We start from the raw sequence: 21171 nt of genomic DNA, 5'->3' as shown, positions 1-21171 counted from the left end.
TAAGAGAAAGACAACGGAACGAGGGCATGCCGCAACCCAAAGGACTAGCCACACTACCATACGTCAAGAACATCTCTGAAATGACAGCCAGACTACTGCGACCACTAGGACTTATAACAGCACACAAACCAACAGCCACACTCTGACAACAACTCACCAGAACGAAGGACCCGATACCCAGCATGAACAAAACTAACGTAGTGTACAAAATCCCATGCAAGGACTGCACAAAACACTATATAGGACAAACAGGAAGACAGCTAACGATCCGCATCCATGAACATCAACTAGCCACGAAACGACACGACCAGCTATCCTTAGTAGCCATACACGCAGACGACAAGCAATATGAATTCGACTGGGACAACACTACCATTATAGGGCAAGCCAAACAAAGAACAGCCAGGGAATTCCGAGAAGCATGGTACTCATCCACAAACTCCATCAACAAACACATCAACCTGGACCCAATATACCGGCCACTACAGCGGACAGCTGAAACTGACAACCGGAAGCGGCAGGGACAGGCCACTATAAATGCCGGAGGAAACACCACAGAAGTGCTTCACAGGAGGCTCCCAGGCACTGAGGATGTCACCTAGACAGGGGACGAAACGTTTGCAATAAACATTTCCAGCTCGGCGAACAGAACCACAACAACGAGCACCCGAGCTACAAATCTTCTCCCAAACTTTGAATATGAATCTATTGACGGTCGCATTAGTACAATAAGAGAGGGATGACCTAAATGCAGGAAATCAAAATTCTGAAACCATTTTGGTTAGAAATGATAAAGGCAAGAAGTCACTTGTGACAGTCATATGCAGGTCGTTAAAGTAACCCCACAGGATAGGGAAGAACTGAAAAAAATGAGAACTTGTCAGAAAGGCATTGCCATAAATCACTGGAGATATTAATTTATATTAACTGTAAAAGGCAAATGGGCAAAGGTGCCTTGATGGTGTTTGCAAGACAGCTTTTTAAGAACAGTATGTTCTGGAGCTGACCAGACAACAGTCTATACTAAATCTGGAACTGCATTGACATAGGATTAATTAGTGGCTTCAGTGAAGATGCCCATCAGTAGAAGCAACCATACTTTGATTGCATTTTACATAGAGTTTGAGGGAAAGAGGAGTCTGTGTGAGATTATAGGTTTAATTTTAAACTTCCACTTTCAGCCGTAGAAGGGTCAATAACTACAGTGCACAAATTTAAGATAACTGCAAAAGAATCAGAAACGACTAGGATAAAAAAAACAAGTTATTTTTAAAAAAGAAGTTGGGATAAATATTTGAAGAAGCTAGCTTTGCAGGACTTATGGATAGTTCTTTCAAAGAGTTGGCTTTGCCCACAGCTGTACTGCTGGAACTAACTATTTTGAACATAAACCAGCTTTCCCCAAAGCACTGACACAGACCTATTTTGGTTCTGCGCTATTCTATATGTTGAACATCAAATGGAGAAAACATTGAGGTAGCTAGTGCACAGAACACACTCAGTGATGGAGTGTGCATGTCTATAAGGGTGCTTTAGCAGAGCCTCCAGCTAAGCCTTAAAAGGACACAGTTTCCAGATTGTTAGGCAAGAGAGCCAACACAAGTCAATCTTCATAAATCTACTCACCTTGTTTTTTATCTGCCCATTGCAACATTAGTAGGAATAATAGCTTTGAACGTAGACTAGCCTTCACAAAAGGCATTTTCCATTGTTTTATGGCATTTTACCCAAGCTTACAAACTGCTTATGTAGTAGTATGAAATACTGTATTTTGGAAAAGCAAATCATAGCAGGACTTCTACACTTAATGGCAAGGTCCTGTATAGGAGTTGGGAGGTTGTCTTGCTGCTGTACAGGACGTTGGTTAGGCCACTTTCTGAACATTGCGTGCAATTCTGGTCTCCTCCAATCAAAAGGATGTTGTGAAACTTGAAAGGTTTCAGAAAAGATTTACAAGGATGTTGCCTGGGTTGGAGGATTTCAGCTATTGGGAGAGACTGAATAGGCTGGGGCTGTTTTCCCTGAAGCATCGAAGGCTGAGAGGTGATTTGCTTGTGTATCACTTACTTTTGAATCACAACCTTCTGAGATCCCTGACATCACAGATCTCAGTCTTCATTTATGTATAATTGAGATGATTGAAAGCACTGAGCATAGCAAAGACTACAATTTCTGGCAATATCCCAGCTGTAGTGCAGAAAATCTGTGCTCTAGAACTTGTCCTAGTTGTTATAGGGGATTCTATAATTAGGGGGACAGATAGTATCCTATGCAAGCCGGATCAGGAGTCTCGCATGGTGTGTTGCCTGCCCGGTGCCAGGGTGCAGGACATCTCCGACCGGCTTGAAAGGATATTGGAGCGGGAGGGGGAGGATCCAGTTGTTGTGGTCCACGTTGGGACTAACAACATAGGCAAAGCTAGGGTGGAGGACCTGTTTGGGGATTATCAAGCACTAAGAAGGAAATTGAAGTACAGGTCCTGAGGCAGACTGGGACTGCAGCAAAAAGGAAGGATAACTTAGGACATCTTATGACTTCCAATATCTCTAATGATAAGAATGTTAGCATTAAGGCACTTTACCTGAATGCTCGTAGCATTCGTAACAAAGTAGATGAACTAACAGCACAGATCATCGTAAATGATTATGATGTGGTGGCATCACAGAGACATGGTTACAGGGGGGTCAGGACCGGCAGTTAAACATCCAAGGATTTACAACTTATCGAAAAGACAGGGAGGTGGGCAGAGGGGACGGGGTGGCCTTGTTAGTTAAGAACAAAATTAAATCTATGGCACTGATTGACACAGCGTCGGATGATGCGGAGTCTGTGTGGGTGGAATTGAGGAACCACAAAGGCAAAAAAACCTTAATGGGAATTATGTACAGACCTCCTAACAATGGTCAGGACCAGAGGCGCAACATGTAGCGGGAAATAGAAAAGGCATGTCAGAAAGGCAAGGTCACGGTGATCATGGGGGACTTCCATATGCAGGTGGACTGGGTAAATAATGTTGCCAATGGATCCAAAGAAAGGGAATTCTTGGAATACTTACAGGATGGCTTTTTGGAACAGCTTGTCATGGAGCTCACAAGGGAGCAGGCTATTCTGGACCTAGTGCTATGTAATGAACCAGACTTTATAAAAGATCTTAAAGTAAGGGAACACTTAAGAAGCAGCAATCATAATATGGTAGAGTTCAGTCTGCAGTTTGAAAGAGAGAAAGCAAAATTGGATGTAATGGTGTTACAGTTAAACAAAGGTAATTACGAGGGCATGAGAGAGGAACTGACGAAAATCGACTGGAAGCAGAACCTAGCAGGGAAGACAGTAGAGCAAAAATGGCAGGAGTTTGTGGGTATAATGAGGACACAGTACAGAGGTTCATCCCCAAGAAAAGAAAGACTATCCGGGGAGAGATTAGACAGCCATGGTTGACAAAGGAAGTCAGGAAATCTATCAAAGAAAAAGAGAGATCCTATAAAAAAGAGAGATCCTATAAAGTGGCCAAGAGCACTGGGAAATCAGAAGATTGGGAAGGTTACAAAGACAAACAGAGGAAAACAAAGAGAGAAATAAGGAAGGAGAGGATCAAATATGAAGGTAGGCTAGCTAGTATTATTAGAAATGATAGTAAAAGTTTCTTTCAATACATAAGACATTGGGCCACTTCAAACTGATGCTCGAAGGCTAGTGATGGGAGATAAGGAAATAGCTGGAGAACTTAATAAGTACTTTGCGTAGTCTTCACAGTGGAAGACATGAGTTATATCCCAACAATTAAAGGGTGTCAGGGGGCTGAGTTGAGTACGGTTGCCATTACAAAAGAGAAAGTGCTAGAAAAGCTAAAAGGTCTTAAAATTGACAAATCTCCTGGCCCCGATGGGCTACATCCTAGAGTTCTGAGGGAGGTGGCTGAGGAAATAGCGGAGGCGTTGGTTGAGATCTTTCAAAAGCCACTGGAGTCAGGGAAAGTCCCAGATGATTGGAAGACCATGTTGTAACCACATTGTTCAAGAAAGGATCAAGACAAAAGATGGAAAATTATAGGCCAATTAGCCTAACCTTGGTTCTTGGTAAGATTCTAGAATCCATCATTAAGGATGAGGTTTCTAAATTCTTGGAAGAGCAGGGTCGGATTAGAACAAGTCAACATGGATTTAGTAAGGGGAGGTCGTGCCTGACAAACCTGTTAGAATTCTTTGAAGAAGTGACAAGTATGTTAGACCAGGGAAACCCAGTGGATGTGGTCTATCTAGACTTCCAAAAGGCCTTTGATAAGGTGCCACACGGGATGCTGCTGAGTAAGGTGAGGGCCCATGGTGTTTGAGGTGAGCTACTGGCATGGACTGAGGATTGGCTGTCTGACAGAAGGTTAATTTTCAGAATGGCAGCTGGTGACACGCGGTGTCCCACAGGGTTCAGTGTTGGGGCCACAGCTGTTCACATTATATATTAATGATCTGGATGAAGGGACTGGGGGCATTCTAGCGAAGTTTGCCGATGATACGAAGATAGGTGGACAGGCAGGTAGTACTGAGGAGTGGGGAGGCTGCAGAAGGATCTAGACAGTTTGGGAGAGTGGTCCAGGAAATGGCTAATGAAGTTCAGTGTGAGCAAATGCGAGGTCTTGCACTTTGGAAAAAAGAATACAAGCATGGACTACTTTCTAAACGGTGAGAAAATTCATAAAGTACAAAGAGATCTGGGAGTGCTAGTTGAGGATTCTCTAAAGGTAAACATGCAGGTTGAATCCGTGATTAAGAAAGCGAATGCAATGTTGTCATTTATCTCAAGAGGGTTGGAATATAAAAGCAGCGATGCGCTACTGAGACTTTATAAAGCTCTGGGTAGGCCCCATTTCGAGTGCTGTGTCTAGTTTTGGGCCCCACACCTCAGGAGGGACATACTGGCACTGGAGCGTGTCCAGCGGAGATTCACACGGATGATCCCTGGAATGGTAGGTCTAACATACGAGGAACGGCTGAGGGTCCTGGGATTGTACTCATTGGAGTTTAGAAGGTTAAGGGGAGATCTAATAGAAACTTACAAGATAATACATGGCTTGGAAAGGGTGGACACTAAGAAATTGTTTCCGTTAGGTATGGAGACTAGGACCTGTGGGCACAGCCTTAGAATTAGAGGAGGTCAATTCAGAACAGAAATGCAGAGACATTTCTTCAGACAGAGAGTGGTGGGCCTGTAGAATTCATTGCCGTGGAGTGCAGTGAGGCCGGGACGCTAAATGTCTTCAAGGCAGAGATTGATAAATTCTTGATGTCACAAGGAATTAAGGGCTACGGGCAGAATGTGGGTAAGTGGAGTTGAAATGCCCATCAGCCATGATTAAATGGCAGAGTGGACTCGATGGGCCGAATGGCCTTACTTCCACTCCTATGTCTTATGGTCTTAGCCAAGCTGATGCAATACAGTTGCATTGATATCCATACACACGAATGTGGGGACCCAGGCATGTCTTATTCCCAAACGATAAATCTAAGAGTGAATTCCCACCCTGTCAGTCCTTTGTCAATCAGCTGGAAATTGTGGGAAGGAATACCATTTGTGCTATCAATTCCATATCACCAGTAACCCATTCACTAATGCTTAATCTACTGGGCAAAAACGTTAAATTCTTGAGATGTGAACACAGCAACTGCCCATGATATCATTGTATCAGTTAGAGTCAGAGTCAGAGTCATTCAGAACAGAAACGGTCTCTTCGGTCCAACTCATCCACTCCAATCAGACATCTCAAACTGACCTACTACCATTTGCCATAGTAGAGACAAGCGGAGGCTGAAGGAACACAGCAAGCTAGGCAGCATCAAGAATCCAGAAGGGTTATACTCGAAACATCGACTTCTCCACCTTCTGATGTTGCCTGGCTTACTGTGCTCCTCCAGTTTCCTGCCTGTCCAATTTGAATTCCAGCATCTGCAGTTTTTTTTTGTCTCTAACTAGGCCCATTTGCCAGCATTTGTTCCTCTAAACCCTTCTTATTCATATACCCATCCAGATTCCTGCTAAATGTTGTAATTGCCATTTCCTCTGGCAACTAGTTCCATATACGTATTACCATCTGCATGATCTTTGGGTCCTTTTCAAATTCGTCCTCGCTCACGTTAAATCTATGTCCCCTAGCTTTAGACTCCCTCATACAGGACAAGACCTAGGGTATTCACCCTATCCATGCCCCTCACGATTTTATAAACTTCTAAAAAGGAAATCCCTCAGTCTCCGACACTCCACGGAAAAAGGCCCCAATGAATTCAACTCTTCCCTACAGGTTAATGTCTCCAGTCCAGACAACATTGTAAATCTTTTCTGTACACTCTCAAGTTTAATATCATCCTTGCTATAGGAGACCAGAATTGAGTGCAGTATTCCAATAGTGACCTAACCAATATCCTGTACAGCCATAACGTGACACCCATATCCTATGCTCAATGCATTGACCAATGAAGGAAAGTGTGCCACATGCCACCTTTACCTCACTGTGTACCTGCAATTCCACTTAAGGAACTATACACATGCATCCCTTCAGTTAATTGAATGTACACCAAACCCTCAAAAAACCTAGCGATTGACCCTTCTACCACAGGAAGTAGAAGTGAAGCAAGGAGAAATATCATGATAAAATTCATGATTTTGAATATTATCAGATTTCCTCCTCTTCTCTAGAATGTCCAGATGACAGACAATTATCATTACTGATATTCTATTAAATCTGCTCTGCACTCTTTCAAAAGCTTTGATGTACTTAAGTGTGGTTTCTAGAATTGCTCACAATATAGTGCTAATTGGGAAAACTTGCAGTGATTGGAGTCTGTCCTCGTACTGTAGTACTAATGGTGATTGCAATTGGAAGAAATTAATCTCAGTTCAGAACATTGTATTTTTCAAGATGTACATCTTAAAATCAACCATTTCCAATTACTTCATCACTTCATGATTAAGATCAGAAATCAGGATGTTTACTGTAAGTAACAGTTAACACCAGGCACATTTTGGAGACAGCATTTGATGTTATATACATGAACTTCTAAAAACGTGTTTACTAAAGTGCCACACAAATGGTTTGTGAACAAAGCCATAGTTTATAGAATAAAAAGGGACAGCAACAACACTGATATAAATTTGGCTAAGTGCCAGGAAGCAGATGAAAATGAATGTTTTCAAGCCTGGAGGAACATTTATTGTGCAGTCCTTGGGTCTCATTGTTGGAACCCTTACCTTTCCAAATATACATTAAATGATCTAGACTACGAAATCCTAAAACAATTTCAAAATTTGCAGACAATATGAAACTTGGAAGCATTATGAACTATGGGGAGGATAGTCTAGAACCTCAAAAGGATTTAGAATCATTTGACAGGTGGTCTTTGTAGTTTAATGTCAGGTAATGTGAAGTAATTTATTTTGGTAGGAAGGAATCAAAAGAGTCAATGCTTTCAAAACAAAAAAGGGCAATTTTAATGAGGTGGAGATGAAGATCAACAAAGGCAGCATGATGTGTTGACAGCATAGTTAATAAAGCATACAATGCCCTAGGTTTTATTAACAGAGTACAACCGAAAGGAAGCTATGTTGAACAAAGTACAGAAGAGATTCACAAGCATAATACCAGGGATGAAGATAAGCAGTTATAAAGATAGAGTGGAAAAGTTAGGAATGTTTTTCTTGAAGAAAATAAGGCTGAAAGAAAACCTGATGGAGGCATTCAAAAATCTGAACAGAGGAGATTGGGAGAAACTGTTCTAAATCATGAGAAGATTGAGGAGGGTGAACAGCTTTAAAGAAATTCACATGAAAAAGTAATGAGAAAAAGATATGCTTTCACATATGGAATGCACGGCCTCAATGTGCTGGAGGCAGGGTGAATTGACATATTCAAGAGAAAACTAGACAGTTAACTGAAAAAGGAAGGGTTATGGGGACAAGACAGGAGTATGATATTTAATGAGTTACTCAGATGCTGGACCCATGATAGGCCAAATGGCTGCTTGTCCATCATAACACTTCTGATGACCACCTTCAACAGCAGTCTCCCGACTTCTCCACAGCCTTCAAGGTCATCACCAATTAATCCTTTACCATCAACATTCTGCTAGCATTGCGAATGACAGAAAATCAATTAGATTAGCCACTTAAATATCAATAAACAGATTAGTGCACGAGCACTATAGGATGAGAAGTCAAGGAGAAGAGTATAGAATACTTACTGAGAATTTTGGTCTTAATCTTAGAAATCAAAGATGCATTGTATTTTGTCTTTTTCAAAATACTATTCCGTTGTTCCTTCATTTTACCAGAAAACACCAAATAGCTGGTGGATACGGTTGCATTCATTACTTCACTTTCCATAATTTAAACGCTGCAACGTTGCATTCCTTAAAAAAGGAGACACTACATTAATGGTATGTGATCCTGCACTCTCAATATGAAGTATTCAATTAAACGATACAAAGAAATATATTTGTTCACCTAATACAAATAGAGAAATGACAATTCTACTTGTTCATACACTTAAATATACAACACAAGAGATGTACAGCATGGAAACAGACCCTTCAGTCCAACTTGTTCATGCCAACCAAATATCCTAACTTAGCCTGCTCGCATTTGACAGAATTGGCCCATATCCCTCTAAACTCTTCCTAGTCAGAAATCTATCCAGATGCCTTAAATGTTGTAATTATACCAGCGTCCACCTCGCAGCTCATTCTATACACGCACCATCCTCTGCATGAAAAAGTTGCTCCTTAGGTCCGTTTTAAATCTTTCCCCTCTCCCCCTAAACCTATGCCCTCTAGTTCTGAACTCCCCCACCTCAGGGAAAAGACATTGTCCATTAATCCTATCCATGTCACTCAGGATCTTATTAACCTCAATTAAGTCACCCCTCAGCCTCTGATGCTCCGGGAAAAACACCTCTAGCCTATTCAGTCTCTTCCTGTGGCTCAAATCCTCCAACCCTAGCAACAATTGTGTAAATCTTTCAGATAGGAAGGAGACCAGAATTGCAAACAATATTCCAAAAGTGGCCTAACCAATGTCCTGTATAGCTGCAACACGATCTCCCACATCCTATACTCAATGTTCTGTACAATAAAGGAAAGCATACTAAACGCACTCTTCACTATCCTATCTACCTGAGACTCCACTTTCAAGGAACTATGAACTTGCACTCCAAGATCACGTTATTTAGCAATACTCCCCAGGACCTTTATATTAAGTCCTGCCCGGATTTGACTTCCAAATTGCAGCACCTCATTTATCTAAATTAAATTACATCTGCCACTCCTGGGCCCATTGACCCATCTGATCAAGATCCTGTTGTACTCGGAGGTAACCTTCCTTGTTGTCCACTACACCTCCAATTTTGGTGTCACCCGTAAACAAACCAACTATGTCTCCTATGTCCACATCAAATCATTTATATAAATGACGAAGCAGTGGACCCAGCACCGTTGCTTGTGGCACACCACCGGTCACAGGCCTCCAGTCTGAAAGGCAACCCTCCACCATCACCCTCTATCTTCTACCTTCAAGCCAGTTCTGCATCCAAATGACTACTTCTCACTGTACCCCATGAGACCTAATCTTGTTGACCAGTCTACCGTGAGGAACGATGTCAAACGCCTCACTGAAGTCCATACAGATCACATCCACTGGTCAGCCCTCAATCCTCTTTGTTACTTCTTCAAAAAAAAACTCAATCAAGTTCGTGAGGCATGATTTCCCATGTTGACTATCCCTAGTCAGTCCTTGCCTTTCCAAATACATGTAAATCCTGTCCCTCAGGATTCCTTCCAACAACTTGCCCACCACCAATATCAGACTCAGTGGTCTATAGTTCCTTGGCTCTTCCTAATTTGGAAATGCCGGTGTTGGACTGGGGTGTACAAAGTTAAAAATCATACAACACCAGGTTATAGTCCAACAGGTTTAATTGTCCACTACCACCTGATGAAGGAGCAGCACTCTAAAAGCTGGTGCTGCCAATTAAACTTGTTGGACTATAACCTGATATTGTGCAATTTTTAACTTTGGCTTTTCCTTATCGCCTTTCTTAAATAGTGACACCACATTAGCCAACCTCCAGTCTTCTGGCACCTCATCTGTGACTATCAATGAAACAAATATCTCAGCAAAGAGCCCAGCAATCAGTTCCCCAGCTTCCCACAGAGTTCTGGAGTACATCTGATCAGGTCCTGGAGTTTTATCCACCCTTATGGGTTTTAAGACATCCAGCACCACCTCCTCTGTATATGGACATCTTCCAAGATGTCACCATCTATTTCCCCACATTCTATATCTTCCATGTCCTTCGTGTACAGTAAACACTGATGCAAAATACTTGTTTAGTATCTCCATCTCTGCAGTTCCACACATAGGCTGCCCTGCTGATCTATGAGGGGCCCTATTCTCTCCTTAGTTACCCTTTTGTCCTTAATATATTTATAGAATCCCTCTGGATTCTCCTTAATCCTATTTGCTAAAGCTATCTCATGTCCCCTTTTTGCCTTCCTGATTTCCTTCTTAAGCATACCCCTACTGCCTTTATACTCTAATGATTCACTCGATCTCGACCCGAGGTAGGGTTCCGTTTTTTTCTAAATCAACAGCTCGATTTCTCTAGTCATCAAGCTTTCCCTGCACCTACCAAACTTACCTTTCACCCTAACAGGAATTATACCTTCTATGGACTCCCGTTATTTCATTTTTGAAGGCTTCCCATTTTCTAGCCGTCACTTTACCTACAAATATCTGCCCCCAATTACTTTTGAAAGTTCTTGCCTAATACCTTCAAAATTGGCCTTTCTCCAATTTAGAACATCATCTTTTAGATCAGTCTATCCTTTTCCTTCACTATTTTAAAACTAATAGAATTATGGTCGCTGGCCCCAAAGTGCTCCCCCGCTGATACCTCAGTCACCAGCCCTGCCTTATTTCCCCAAGAGTAGGTCAAGTTTTGTATCTTCTCTAGCAGGTACCTCCACATACTGAACCAAAAGGTTTTCTTGTACACACTTAAAAACCTCTTCATCTAAACCCTGAACACTATGGCAGTCCCAGTCCATGCTTGGAAAATTAAAATCCCCTACCATAACCAGCCTATTATTATTTGTTTCTCAATTTCCCGTTGACTATGGGGGGGGGGGGTTCTGTAATACAATCCCAACAAGGTGATCATCATCCCTTTCTTATTTCTCAGTTCCACCCAAATAACTTCCCTGAATATATTCCCTAAGTACAGCAATAATTCTATTCCTTACCAAAAAGGCTACTCCCCCTCCTCTCCTTCCACAGCATTTGTATCCTGGAATATTAAGCTGCCAGTCCTGTCCATCCCTGAGCCACATCTCTGTAATTTGCCATGTTCCTAACCCTGCCCTGAATTCATCTGCCTTCCCTGTTAGGCCTCTTGCATTGAAATAAATGCAGTTTAATTTACCGAGCTTGTTCTCTGCTTCGTTCTTGCCTGCCTTGATCGTTTGACTTGCTCCTTTTCCCAACTATACCAGTCTCAGATTGATCTCTTTCCTCCATCTCTCTCTGGGTCCCACCCCCACACCTTAATAGTTTAAATTCTCCCAAGCAGCTCTAGCAAGTCTCCCTGCCAATATATTAGTCCCCTTCTAATTCAGGTGCAATCCATCCTTCTAGTCAGTTCCAACCCAGAAGAGATTCCAATGATCCAAAAATATGAATCCTTCTCCCGTACACCAGCTCCTCAGCCATACATTCATCTGCTCTATCCTCCTATTCCTACTCTCACTAGCTCGTAGCACCAGGAGTAATCCAGATATTACTACCCTTGAGAGCCTTTTTAAATTCCTGCCTTTCTATATTGTCCCCTCAAAATCTCACCCTTTTCCATTCCTATGTCGTTAGTTCCAATGTGTACAATGACCTTCTGCTCTCCCATGAGAACATTCAGCACCCTCTCGGAGACATCCTTGATCCTGGCACCAGGAAGGCAACACATCATTTTGGATTTCTAGCTGCTGGCCACAGAGACATCTGTGTCTCTGACTAGAGAGTCCCCTACCACAATCGATCATCTGGAACCTGACTATATTAGAGCCATTCTCAGTACCAGAAACTTGACTGTTCATGCTATATTCGTCTGAGAGTCCATCACCCCCTACATTTTCCAAAACAGCATACTTTGTTGAGATGGGGAAAGCCACAAGGCCACAGACAATTCCTGCACTACTTGCCTCCCTCTCCTACCTTTCTTAAAGTTAACCCATCTAACCTGACTGTATCCGCAGCTTGTCTCCCTTCCTATAAATAACATCCATTAGACCCCCTAGCTCGTGTAAATTCCTCATTGCCTCTAACTGTTGTTCCAACCGATCCATGCGATCTGATAGGATTCACAACAAAAGACAGTTCTTGCAGACATAATCATCAGTAACATGGAAATTCTCCCTAAACTCCCACATCCAACAAAAAAAGAGCACATCACTCTATTAAAGGCCATCTTTGTTCATTCACAATCTACAGACTCAGAAGATATTGTTCTAATTATTCTAAAAAACTATCTTTTTGTTCTAAAAAAAACTGCTCCAGGCTAACTTAGTATTTATGGCTTATACATTTAAACTTTAAATCAAGAGACAGATCAAGAAAGAACCGACTCTACTCGCTATTGTAGATTTACAGCAGGGTTACACTTAAAAACTATGCACTTCTCTGGTCCCATGCTGTGAGTTCTCCCACACAGGTTCTTCCAAGATCAGCTGTGAATTTCACTGTTAGTTTTCCCCAGAGGCACTCCGATGTCCAGAGATATTTGAACTCAAACAGCAAAGACAGTAGCTGTGCAAAATTTTTGGATTAGGTTCCCTACAGAGTGGAAACAGGCCCTTCGGCCCAACAAGTCCACACTGACTCTCCCAGACCCCTCCTGTTCTTTTTCCCAGGTCCCAAAATGACATCACCACAGAAAATGTCATCACCAACCCAAAGAAACCCAAACATACAAATAGAAAGCAGGAATCATCAGCAGTGCTTTGTCCAGAAGCTCACTGAAGATGTTACTTAGTATGGTGAGGAAATGTCTGAAAATGAACCTTCCAACTCAGCAACAAACCTATATCCAGAATCTTTGTATTGTCCGCAAACTTAATTAGACCAGCCACGCTTTCCTCCAAATAATTTATGTCAAACACAAACAGCAACGGTTCTAGCACTGGTCCCTATGGAACACCATTAGTTACAACCCTCCATTCCAGAAAAGTCCGTCCACTGCTATCCTGTCTTCTAGGACTAAGCCAGTTCTGCACCATTTTGCCAGCTCACCCCTGACACTGGGACTTCACCTTTTGTACCAGTCAACCATGAGGAACTTTGTCAAAGGCTTTACTGAAGTCCACGCAGACATCAAACCCTTCATCACCACCTCAAAAAACTCTATCAAGTTGGAGAGGCACAACCTCCCCCGCACAAAACCATGTGTCTATCGCTAATAAGTTCATTTACTTCTAAATGCATATAGATCTTATCCCAGAGAATCTTTTTCCAATAATTTCCATACCACTGACGTGACGCTCACAGGTTGATAATTTCTGGATTTAACCCTGCTACCCCTTCTTAAACAATAGGACGACATGGGCTAATTTCCAGTCCTCTGGGACCTCACCTATGGCAAAGAGGATACAAAGATGTCTGTCAATGCTCCAGCAATTTGTTCTCTTGCCTCCCTCAATATTCTGGGATAGATCCCATCAGGAGTCAGGAACTTAACTACCTTAATACTTTAAAACATATAACAACTTTTCAATAGGACTTGGCTTAGAAATCATTCTCCACTAATTCCTTCTCTTTGGTGAATACTAACAAAGTATTAGTTTAGGACCTCACCTACCTCTTCTGGATCCACATAGATACCCTCCTTTGCCCTGGAGTGGCTAAATCTTTTCCTAGGTACCCTCTTGCTTTTTATACAATTGCAACATTTAAGAGGCATTTGGATGGGTATATGAATTGGAAGGGTTTGGAGGGATATGGGCCGGGTGCTGGCAGATGGGACTAGATTGGGTTGAGATAGCTGGTCGGCATGGACGGGTTGTACCAAAGGGTCTGTTTCCATGCTGTACATCTCTATGACTCTATATATGTATAAAAAGCTTGACATTCACCTTCATCCTGTTTGCTAATGACTTTGCATGACCCCTTTTAGTCCTTCTAATTCCTTGTTTATTTTCTTTCCTACTTTCTTTATATATTAAAGCCTTCGTCAATTCCCAGCATCCTAGACCTTATATATGCTTCCTTTTCTTTATGATCAAGATCATTTTATGACTTATTTGACCCTGGTCATCCATGGTTCAAGAAACTTTCCAAACCGATCCTTCATTCTGACAAGAACACGCCACTTAAACTCTTAACAACTGCAGTTCAAAATAATCCTCCATGCCCGCTGTGGATTTACCCATAGAGGCCACTGTCAAAATTCTCCAGTTCCTGCCTAATATTGTTGTAGTTCACCTTCACCCTGTTTACCACTTTCACCCGAGAACTGCTGTTATCTCTATCCATGAGTATCTTAAAACCCATGGTATTATGATCAGCACTATGATGATGCTGCTTCTTTAACAAGGTTAGGTTGTCCTTGTTTTTTCTCCCCCAGAGTGGTCATAAGCGCATAGATTCAGAAATGTCTTGGGTTATCTACTTGAAGAAGCTTCTAAGCTTTTAAACAAACACGTACAATGAAAGGGGAGTTGCCAGTTCTCCCAGCACAGCTTTTGTCAGGTTTGGTTTGAGCAAGCAGTCAGGTTTTGAGCCTGCTGGTCAAAGAAACAGTGACAGGGAATGTGTTCCATGCTGACTTTCTCTGCCATCTCTCTCCTAGTACTCTGTGTATGAATTTACCTTTTTTGACAAGGAGTTGTCTATGGAGATTGTTGCAGGAATTTGGAACAACATCATTAATTTACGATACTCTGTTGGTTTTTCAGATAGGTTAAGTTATTCTGTTCTCTTTTGTTTGTGTTTCATTTGGTACTCTGTAAATAAATTGTTTTATTTAAAACTGAGGGGTTTTAACCAGCTGCATCACCCCTGCAATTTCCACTCTACACCTGCTCAAAACAACTAGAAAAGTTACAGTCTGGACCACCTTCTTGAAATGTTTTGAAGGGGTCTGGCCTGGTCTATAACACTACTCCTGAAATGCTCCCCACTGCCAGGAAAGGTATGTACGTAGAAGGATTAATAATTTCAGAATAATTTTTAAAAGGGCAGCATGGTGGCTCAGTGGTTAGCACTGTTGCCTCTCAGTGCCAGGGACCAGAGTTCAATTCCACTCTTGGAAGACTGTATGGAGTTTACACACAGAGACAGGGAGAATGTACAAACTCCACACAGACAGTCGCCTGAGGTGGGAAATGATCCCGGGTCCCTGGCGCTGTGAGGCAGCAGTGCTAACCACTGAGCCACCCAAACAACTGACTTTTTCTGTCCAATCCAATCCTGTGGTCCAATTTTTAACCGATCTCGCTGCATTGGAAAATTCTGTCCATCACACCAAATTACTACCACTACAATTTAAACAATAGTAACCTGAAAAATAACACTTACCTTTCCAAATTTGAAGATAAGGTTCTGTAATTGAATGTTTACACATACACACTAATATTCTCCTTGCTCAGAGGCAGCTTTTCCTCCACTCTTCCCCTATTTCTCAGTTCAGTCCCTCTCTCTATTCTTTTACCACCCGCCTTTCTCTGTCTTCATTCCCTGTCCTGCTACCACTCACTGTTGTACCTATTCTTCTCTTTCTACCAATTTTCTCTCTAACCTTCTGCCAGTTTAATATCACCTACTTCCTCTATGCTTCCCTGATCCCTGCCTCCTGCAACGAAGGGGAGTGTATTTTCCCTCGTCCTTTATACCTCTCTCCAGCTGTCTACCCCTTCCCCTCAATCAACTTACTACCCCTTTCTATCTTTAGTCCCCTTATGATATACCTTCACTTCTGTATTCCTCTCCTTGTTCCACCTCTTTCACATTTGTCTCTTCATCTCTATTTAACTCATCACGCTTCTATTTCTCTCTCACGACCTCTGTTTATCTCTATTTATTTCTTTCTTTCTTCCTCTCCTTACTTATCTCTATCCCTCTCCTCCCGTTTCTAGCTCTCTATTTCTATTTATATTTATATTTCTCCTTCTTCACCGCCGGTTAGAATTCTGCACCGCGCGCCTCCAACACCAGATTGAAAAAAAAACAACAGCCGCTGATTGGTGTTACAATGCGCAGGCGCGAGCGGCTGGAGGGGGCGTACGTTCTCATTGGTCAATGTGTTTGGATGGGGGGGCGAGGTCTCGAGGCCGCCAGCGCTGCGTTTCCATTGGCTGCGGGCGAATGCTCCTGGTCGGCCTTCCCCCAAACACCCCCCACAGGGTCACGTGGCGGTCGGCGGCGGGGGGGGCGGGGCTGGTGTTGCTCACGTGATGTGCCGAGCAGGCTCTCTCCCTTTCCGCCCCGCCTCCTTCCTCCTCCAGGGGATTGGGATTGCCTTTTCTGTCACTCATCAAGGTTGGGGGGGGATCAGTAGGTTTAGGAGGTCGGTTCGCTGTCAATGGGGAGTTAGCAAAGTCGGCCCGGATGGAGATTGGAAATCCCGGTGTTGGACTGGGGTGTACAAAGTTAAAAAATCACACAAAACCAGGTTATAGTCCAACAGGTTTATTTGGAAGCACTAGCTTTCATAGCTGGCTCCATCATCAGATGGTTGTGGAGTCCTGTTGGAGTGTAACCTGGTATTGTGTGATTTTTAACTTTAAGGAAGGAGATTGGTAATCCGCTTCACCAAAGGTGAGGTCGAGCAAAAAGTGGAGATGGTCTCGGAATAAACTGGGGCAATGTGAGTTCAGCAAAGAACCTCTCCTCACCATCCAAGACCCCAGATGCACCTCGGTCCAACTGCGATTTACCTCATGCACTTCATTCACTCGAGTCCACTGACTTGGTAGTTCACAGTGTGGTCTCCTCTGCATGGAGAAGCGGAGCGCGGGTTGGGTGACCACTTTGCAGCACACATATGCTCTGTCTACAGAAGTCACCCTGCGCTTTCAGTTATCTGCCACTTCAAAACACTACTTGTCCCATGCCATACATTTATTGCAGGCCTGCTGCAGTGTTTCAGCGATCGTCAGTGCAAGCTCAACGGACAATATCTCATTTCTAGTTTGGACACCCTGTAGCCTCCAGGACTCAACATCGCGTTTGGAGCCTGATTCCATCTTTCCATATTTGTTACCCAGTCCTGTTGTGATTTGCTGGAAAAGCACAGCAGGTCAGACAGCATCCAATGAATTGACGTTTCGGGCATAAGCCCTTCATCAAGAATCTGAGCTGAAAATGTGTTGCTGGAAAAGCGCAGCAGGTCAGGCAGCATCCAAGGAGCAGGAGAATCGACGTTTCGGGCATAAGCCTTTCTTCAGGAAACCTTCAGGATTCCTGAAGAAGGGCTCATGCCCGAAACGTCAATTCTCCTGCTCCTTGGATGCTGCCTGACCTGATGCGCTTTTCCAGTAACACATTTTCAGCTCTGATCTCCAGCATCTGCAGTCCTCACTTTCTCCATCAGGAATCTGAGGACCAGTTCAGCCAATCCAGCACCTGCAGTCTTTCTCGCTGTTATGATTTGGGTTACTTTTACCACTAATTAATTTACTCCAATGCCCATTATCACATTAAATGAGTTACATTCAGCACAGCCAAACCATTTTCTTACTCTTAGTTCTTATTTTCATTCATTCAGCTTTTATTCTGTCCTGGCCTGCTGTCCATAATCGCCTTGTCTATCTACCCCTTTCATTCCTCTCAGTGTGCTTCATCTCCAACAATCCAGTCGTCTCTCCGCTCATCCCAACTTTGACTTCAGCATAAGTACCACATTCTCCTAGCGACTAACAGTTCTGATTGATAGTCAACGGACTTGAAACATAACTCTACTTTCGTCCCAAAGATGGTGCCAGACCTGCTGAGGTTCTCCAGCAGTTTCAATTTTTTTGTTTCAGGTGTTCAGCATCTGTAGATCTTTATTATAGTAATATCGATTAACTTGGTTAAGAGCCCGCAAACATGAACCGTTAAAAGATTAATGAATTAGTCGGAGGAATATAGTAAGTGGGATACAGAATGTGGCTGTGACTGGCTAGATCAATTTTTATTGTTCATCACTAATTTAGAAAAGTATAGTAGATGCTGGAAATCTGAAACAAGTACACAAAAATGCTGGAGAAACGTTTTCTCTGTAGAAAGAAAGAAAAACCAAAATTAACAGTTAGTGTTCAATATGACCCATCTCCAGAACTGAAAGATTGTGTTTCTTTTTATACTTTCAACAGAGGGAGAGACGGAGCAGAGGAAACAGATGATGTGGAGGCCCAGTGCAAAAGACAAAATGGGATTGCAAAGTTGAGCAACAGAGAAGTTGAAATGTAAAATGGGTGTAAATTAATGTTTGGAAGAAGATTGCTTATCCCTGGTTGCCCTGGAAAATTCATAAAATGTTTTGTTATGGCATAGAACCAAACTCTTTGGCCCATTCTGTCTGCAACAGTCATCGAGTATCCATCTATTTTAATCCCATTTTCCAACACCTGGCCCCTACCATTGACATAATGTTTCAGGAGGTGGTGGTGAGCTGTCTTCTTGCTGTGCTTTGGTTGTAGGGGCTCCACTTTGAGGATTGTTGGATCAGCCATGATCTATTGAATAGTGGAGCAGGCTTGAGGAACCAAGCAACCTACTCTTGTTCCTATTTCTTATCATCTATAATGCTGTCAGGAAGGAAGTTCCAGAATTCTCACCCAGTGACAGTGGATTGGCAATATATCTCTAAGTCAGAATGGTCAGGGGCTACAATCATCCAGGCCAGAGGAGTGTATTCCATCATACTCTTGAGTTGCGCCTTGGAGATGATGGATGGGTTAGGGGTCAGAGGCATTAGTCTAGTTCAGTTCCGTTTCTGATCAAAGGTAAATCCCAAGATGTTGATAGTGGGAGATTCAACAATGGTGAATCCCTTGAATATCAAGGGAAGATGATTGAAAATAGTTTTGTTGCAGACAGCCATTATCTAGCACGTGTACAGCAGGAGTGACTCTTGGCACTTATCAACCCAAATAAGAACAAAATTCTGCATATACTGGAGGTCTGAAATAAAAACAGATAGTGCCAGAGAAACTCATTTCTATAACAGAAGCATGAACTGCTGAGCTTTTCGAGTACTTTGGTTTCATTACATATCAGCACAAGGTTGAATGTTGTCCAAATTTTGCTTTGTTTGTACATGAAGAATATGTAAGGAGTTGCAAATAGTATCGTACAAAGTTAAAAATCACACAACACCAGGTTATAGTCCAACAGGTTTATTTGGAAGCACTAGCTTTCGGAGTGCTGCTCCTTCACCAGGTGGTTGTGGAGTATAAGATCATATGACACAGAAATTATAGCAAAGGTTTACTTTGTGAGTTACAATGAACATGTTGGTTTCAGTTTATTCATATGTAAATCACAGAACTTCTTTAAACTTTAAGAATTGGTGTCATGTAGACCCAGATAATGCACTGAAGGTGTGAGGTACCCTGTGTGAGACTGTCTGTGCTGCAATGTTCAGACTGATTCTAATCTTAAAGAAAGGATTTACGGAATCTTACATGGATTCATGCAGTTTTTGAGCAAAACAAAATAAATTCTGCAAGTACAAATTCACCCCTCAAACTTATATGTGTATGTGTGTGTGTGTACGCATGCACGTGCATGCATGTGAGTGTGTGTGTGTTGGGGTTTGGTTATAAGTGTCTGTAAGAGAGTATGTACGTGTGAGTGTAAATGAGTATAAGTCTGTGAGAGGGTGCATGTGTGCGTGGGTGTGTGTGTGTGAGTATATGAGAGAGAACTTGTGTATGACAGAGAGTCTGCGTGAGTGCATGGGTCTGTAGGTCTGTCTGTCTGTGAGTGTGCATCTCTCTGTGTCTCTGTGTATCTGTGTGTATGTGTGTGGTACAGTGGGGTGGCAGGTACTCACGCGACTCAGCCAATGTTGTCTATCACATACACTGCAGGCAAGGATGTCCTGAGGCATGGTACATTGGCAAGACTGAGCAGTGGCTACGGCAACGGATGAATGGACACCGCACAACAATCAGGTAAAAACAATGACTGCAGATGCTGGAAACCAGATTCTGGATTAGTGGTGCTGGAAGAGCACAGCAATTCAGGCAGCATCAAGTTTTCCTCCTCTCTCTACAAGAATCTCAGGGAGTCTCTCTCTCACTGCAACTCCGAGGTCATTTCCTCAGCCCTGAAGCTCTTCAACCATGTCCTGAAACAAACTCACTATCACAGCCACATTTGCTTCCTCAGTGCCTGTCTCCGTAACCAACTCATCCCACACAGACTCCAGACCACCTTTAAACCAGCAGAGTTCGGACCCGAACAGGACAAACAGTACAGACTACAGATTCAAAAACACCAGCAACGGTTCTCCATCAAGATCCTCCGCTCCACGCTTGCAGCAATGCGCCGGCACCTAACCTCTCTACAGTCTGCCCTCCCTCAGCTGAGGGCTACACTCTCTCAGAATTGCAAAGGACCCACTCTGTACTACATCCTCAGGAGAATCCATACTCTCAACAAACAGTATTTCAACTCCATCTCAAACATCAAAAACTGTAAGTACAACAAACTTTTATCCACCCACCTCCATAACCAGCGCTCCTCAAACATTCCAGAAGATTCCCCTGGCCACGGAAACACCATTAGCCATGCGGCTGATGCAGCTACCACCACGACGCTGATTGATGATGTCACTTCTGCCCCCATCATGGCCACTCCCACAGCCACTTCCGGCCCTCACATCATCGCCGATGCCACACCCTCAGTGACTTCCGCCACCCCTACTGCCGTGCCTGCCACCAATTCCGCCCCCACCAGCGCCACTCACCTGCATTCTGCTGACACGCCCCCCACAGACCCCACTGTCACTATCCCCACCCCCCAGAACCCCGAGGGGAACACTACCCCTGCTCATGACTCTACCCCCATTCCCCCCACCATCACACCCACTCCAGGTACTGGCTCCGACCCCACTCCCAGCTCTACACCCACACCAGCTCCCAGCTCCCAGCCCTGCCG

At 43.2% G+C, this 21171-nt stretch overlaps 1 protein-coding gene across 1 annotated transcript in view; it reads right to left on the bottom strand.

Moving 5' to 3' along the window:
- The window catches only part of LOC122551899 (shugoshin 2-like), a 28742-nt gene extending 12338 nt beyond the window's left edge, over positions 1-16404 (bottom strand). Inside the window, exons 1-2 of the mRNA XM_043694467.1 lie at positions 15601-16404; positions 8226-8393 (exon numbers count right to left, since the gene is read on the bottom strand). Coding sequence (XP_043550402.1) covers positions 8226-8367 — 142 coding nt within the window. The 5' untranslated portion in view covers positions 8368-8393; positions 15601-16404. The remainder of the gene's footprint in view (positions 1-8225; positions 8394-15600) is intronic.
- Positions 16405-21171: the final 4767 nt, after the last annotated feature.

The sequence above is a fragment of the Chiloscyllium plagiosum genome, chromosome 7 (assembly GCF_004010195.1).
Source record: "Chiloscyllium plagiosum isolate BGI_BamShark_2017 chromosome 7, ASM401019v2, whole genome shotgun sequence".
Lineage (NCBI taxonomy): Eukaryota > Metazoa > Chordata > Chondrichthyes > Orectolobiformes > Hemiscylliidae > Chiloscyllium > Chiloscyllium plagiosum.
This window is presented reverse-complemented; position numbering and strand designations above follow the sequence as displayed.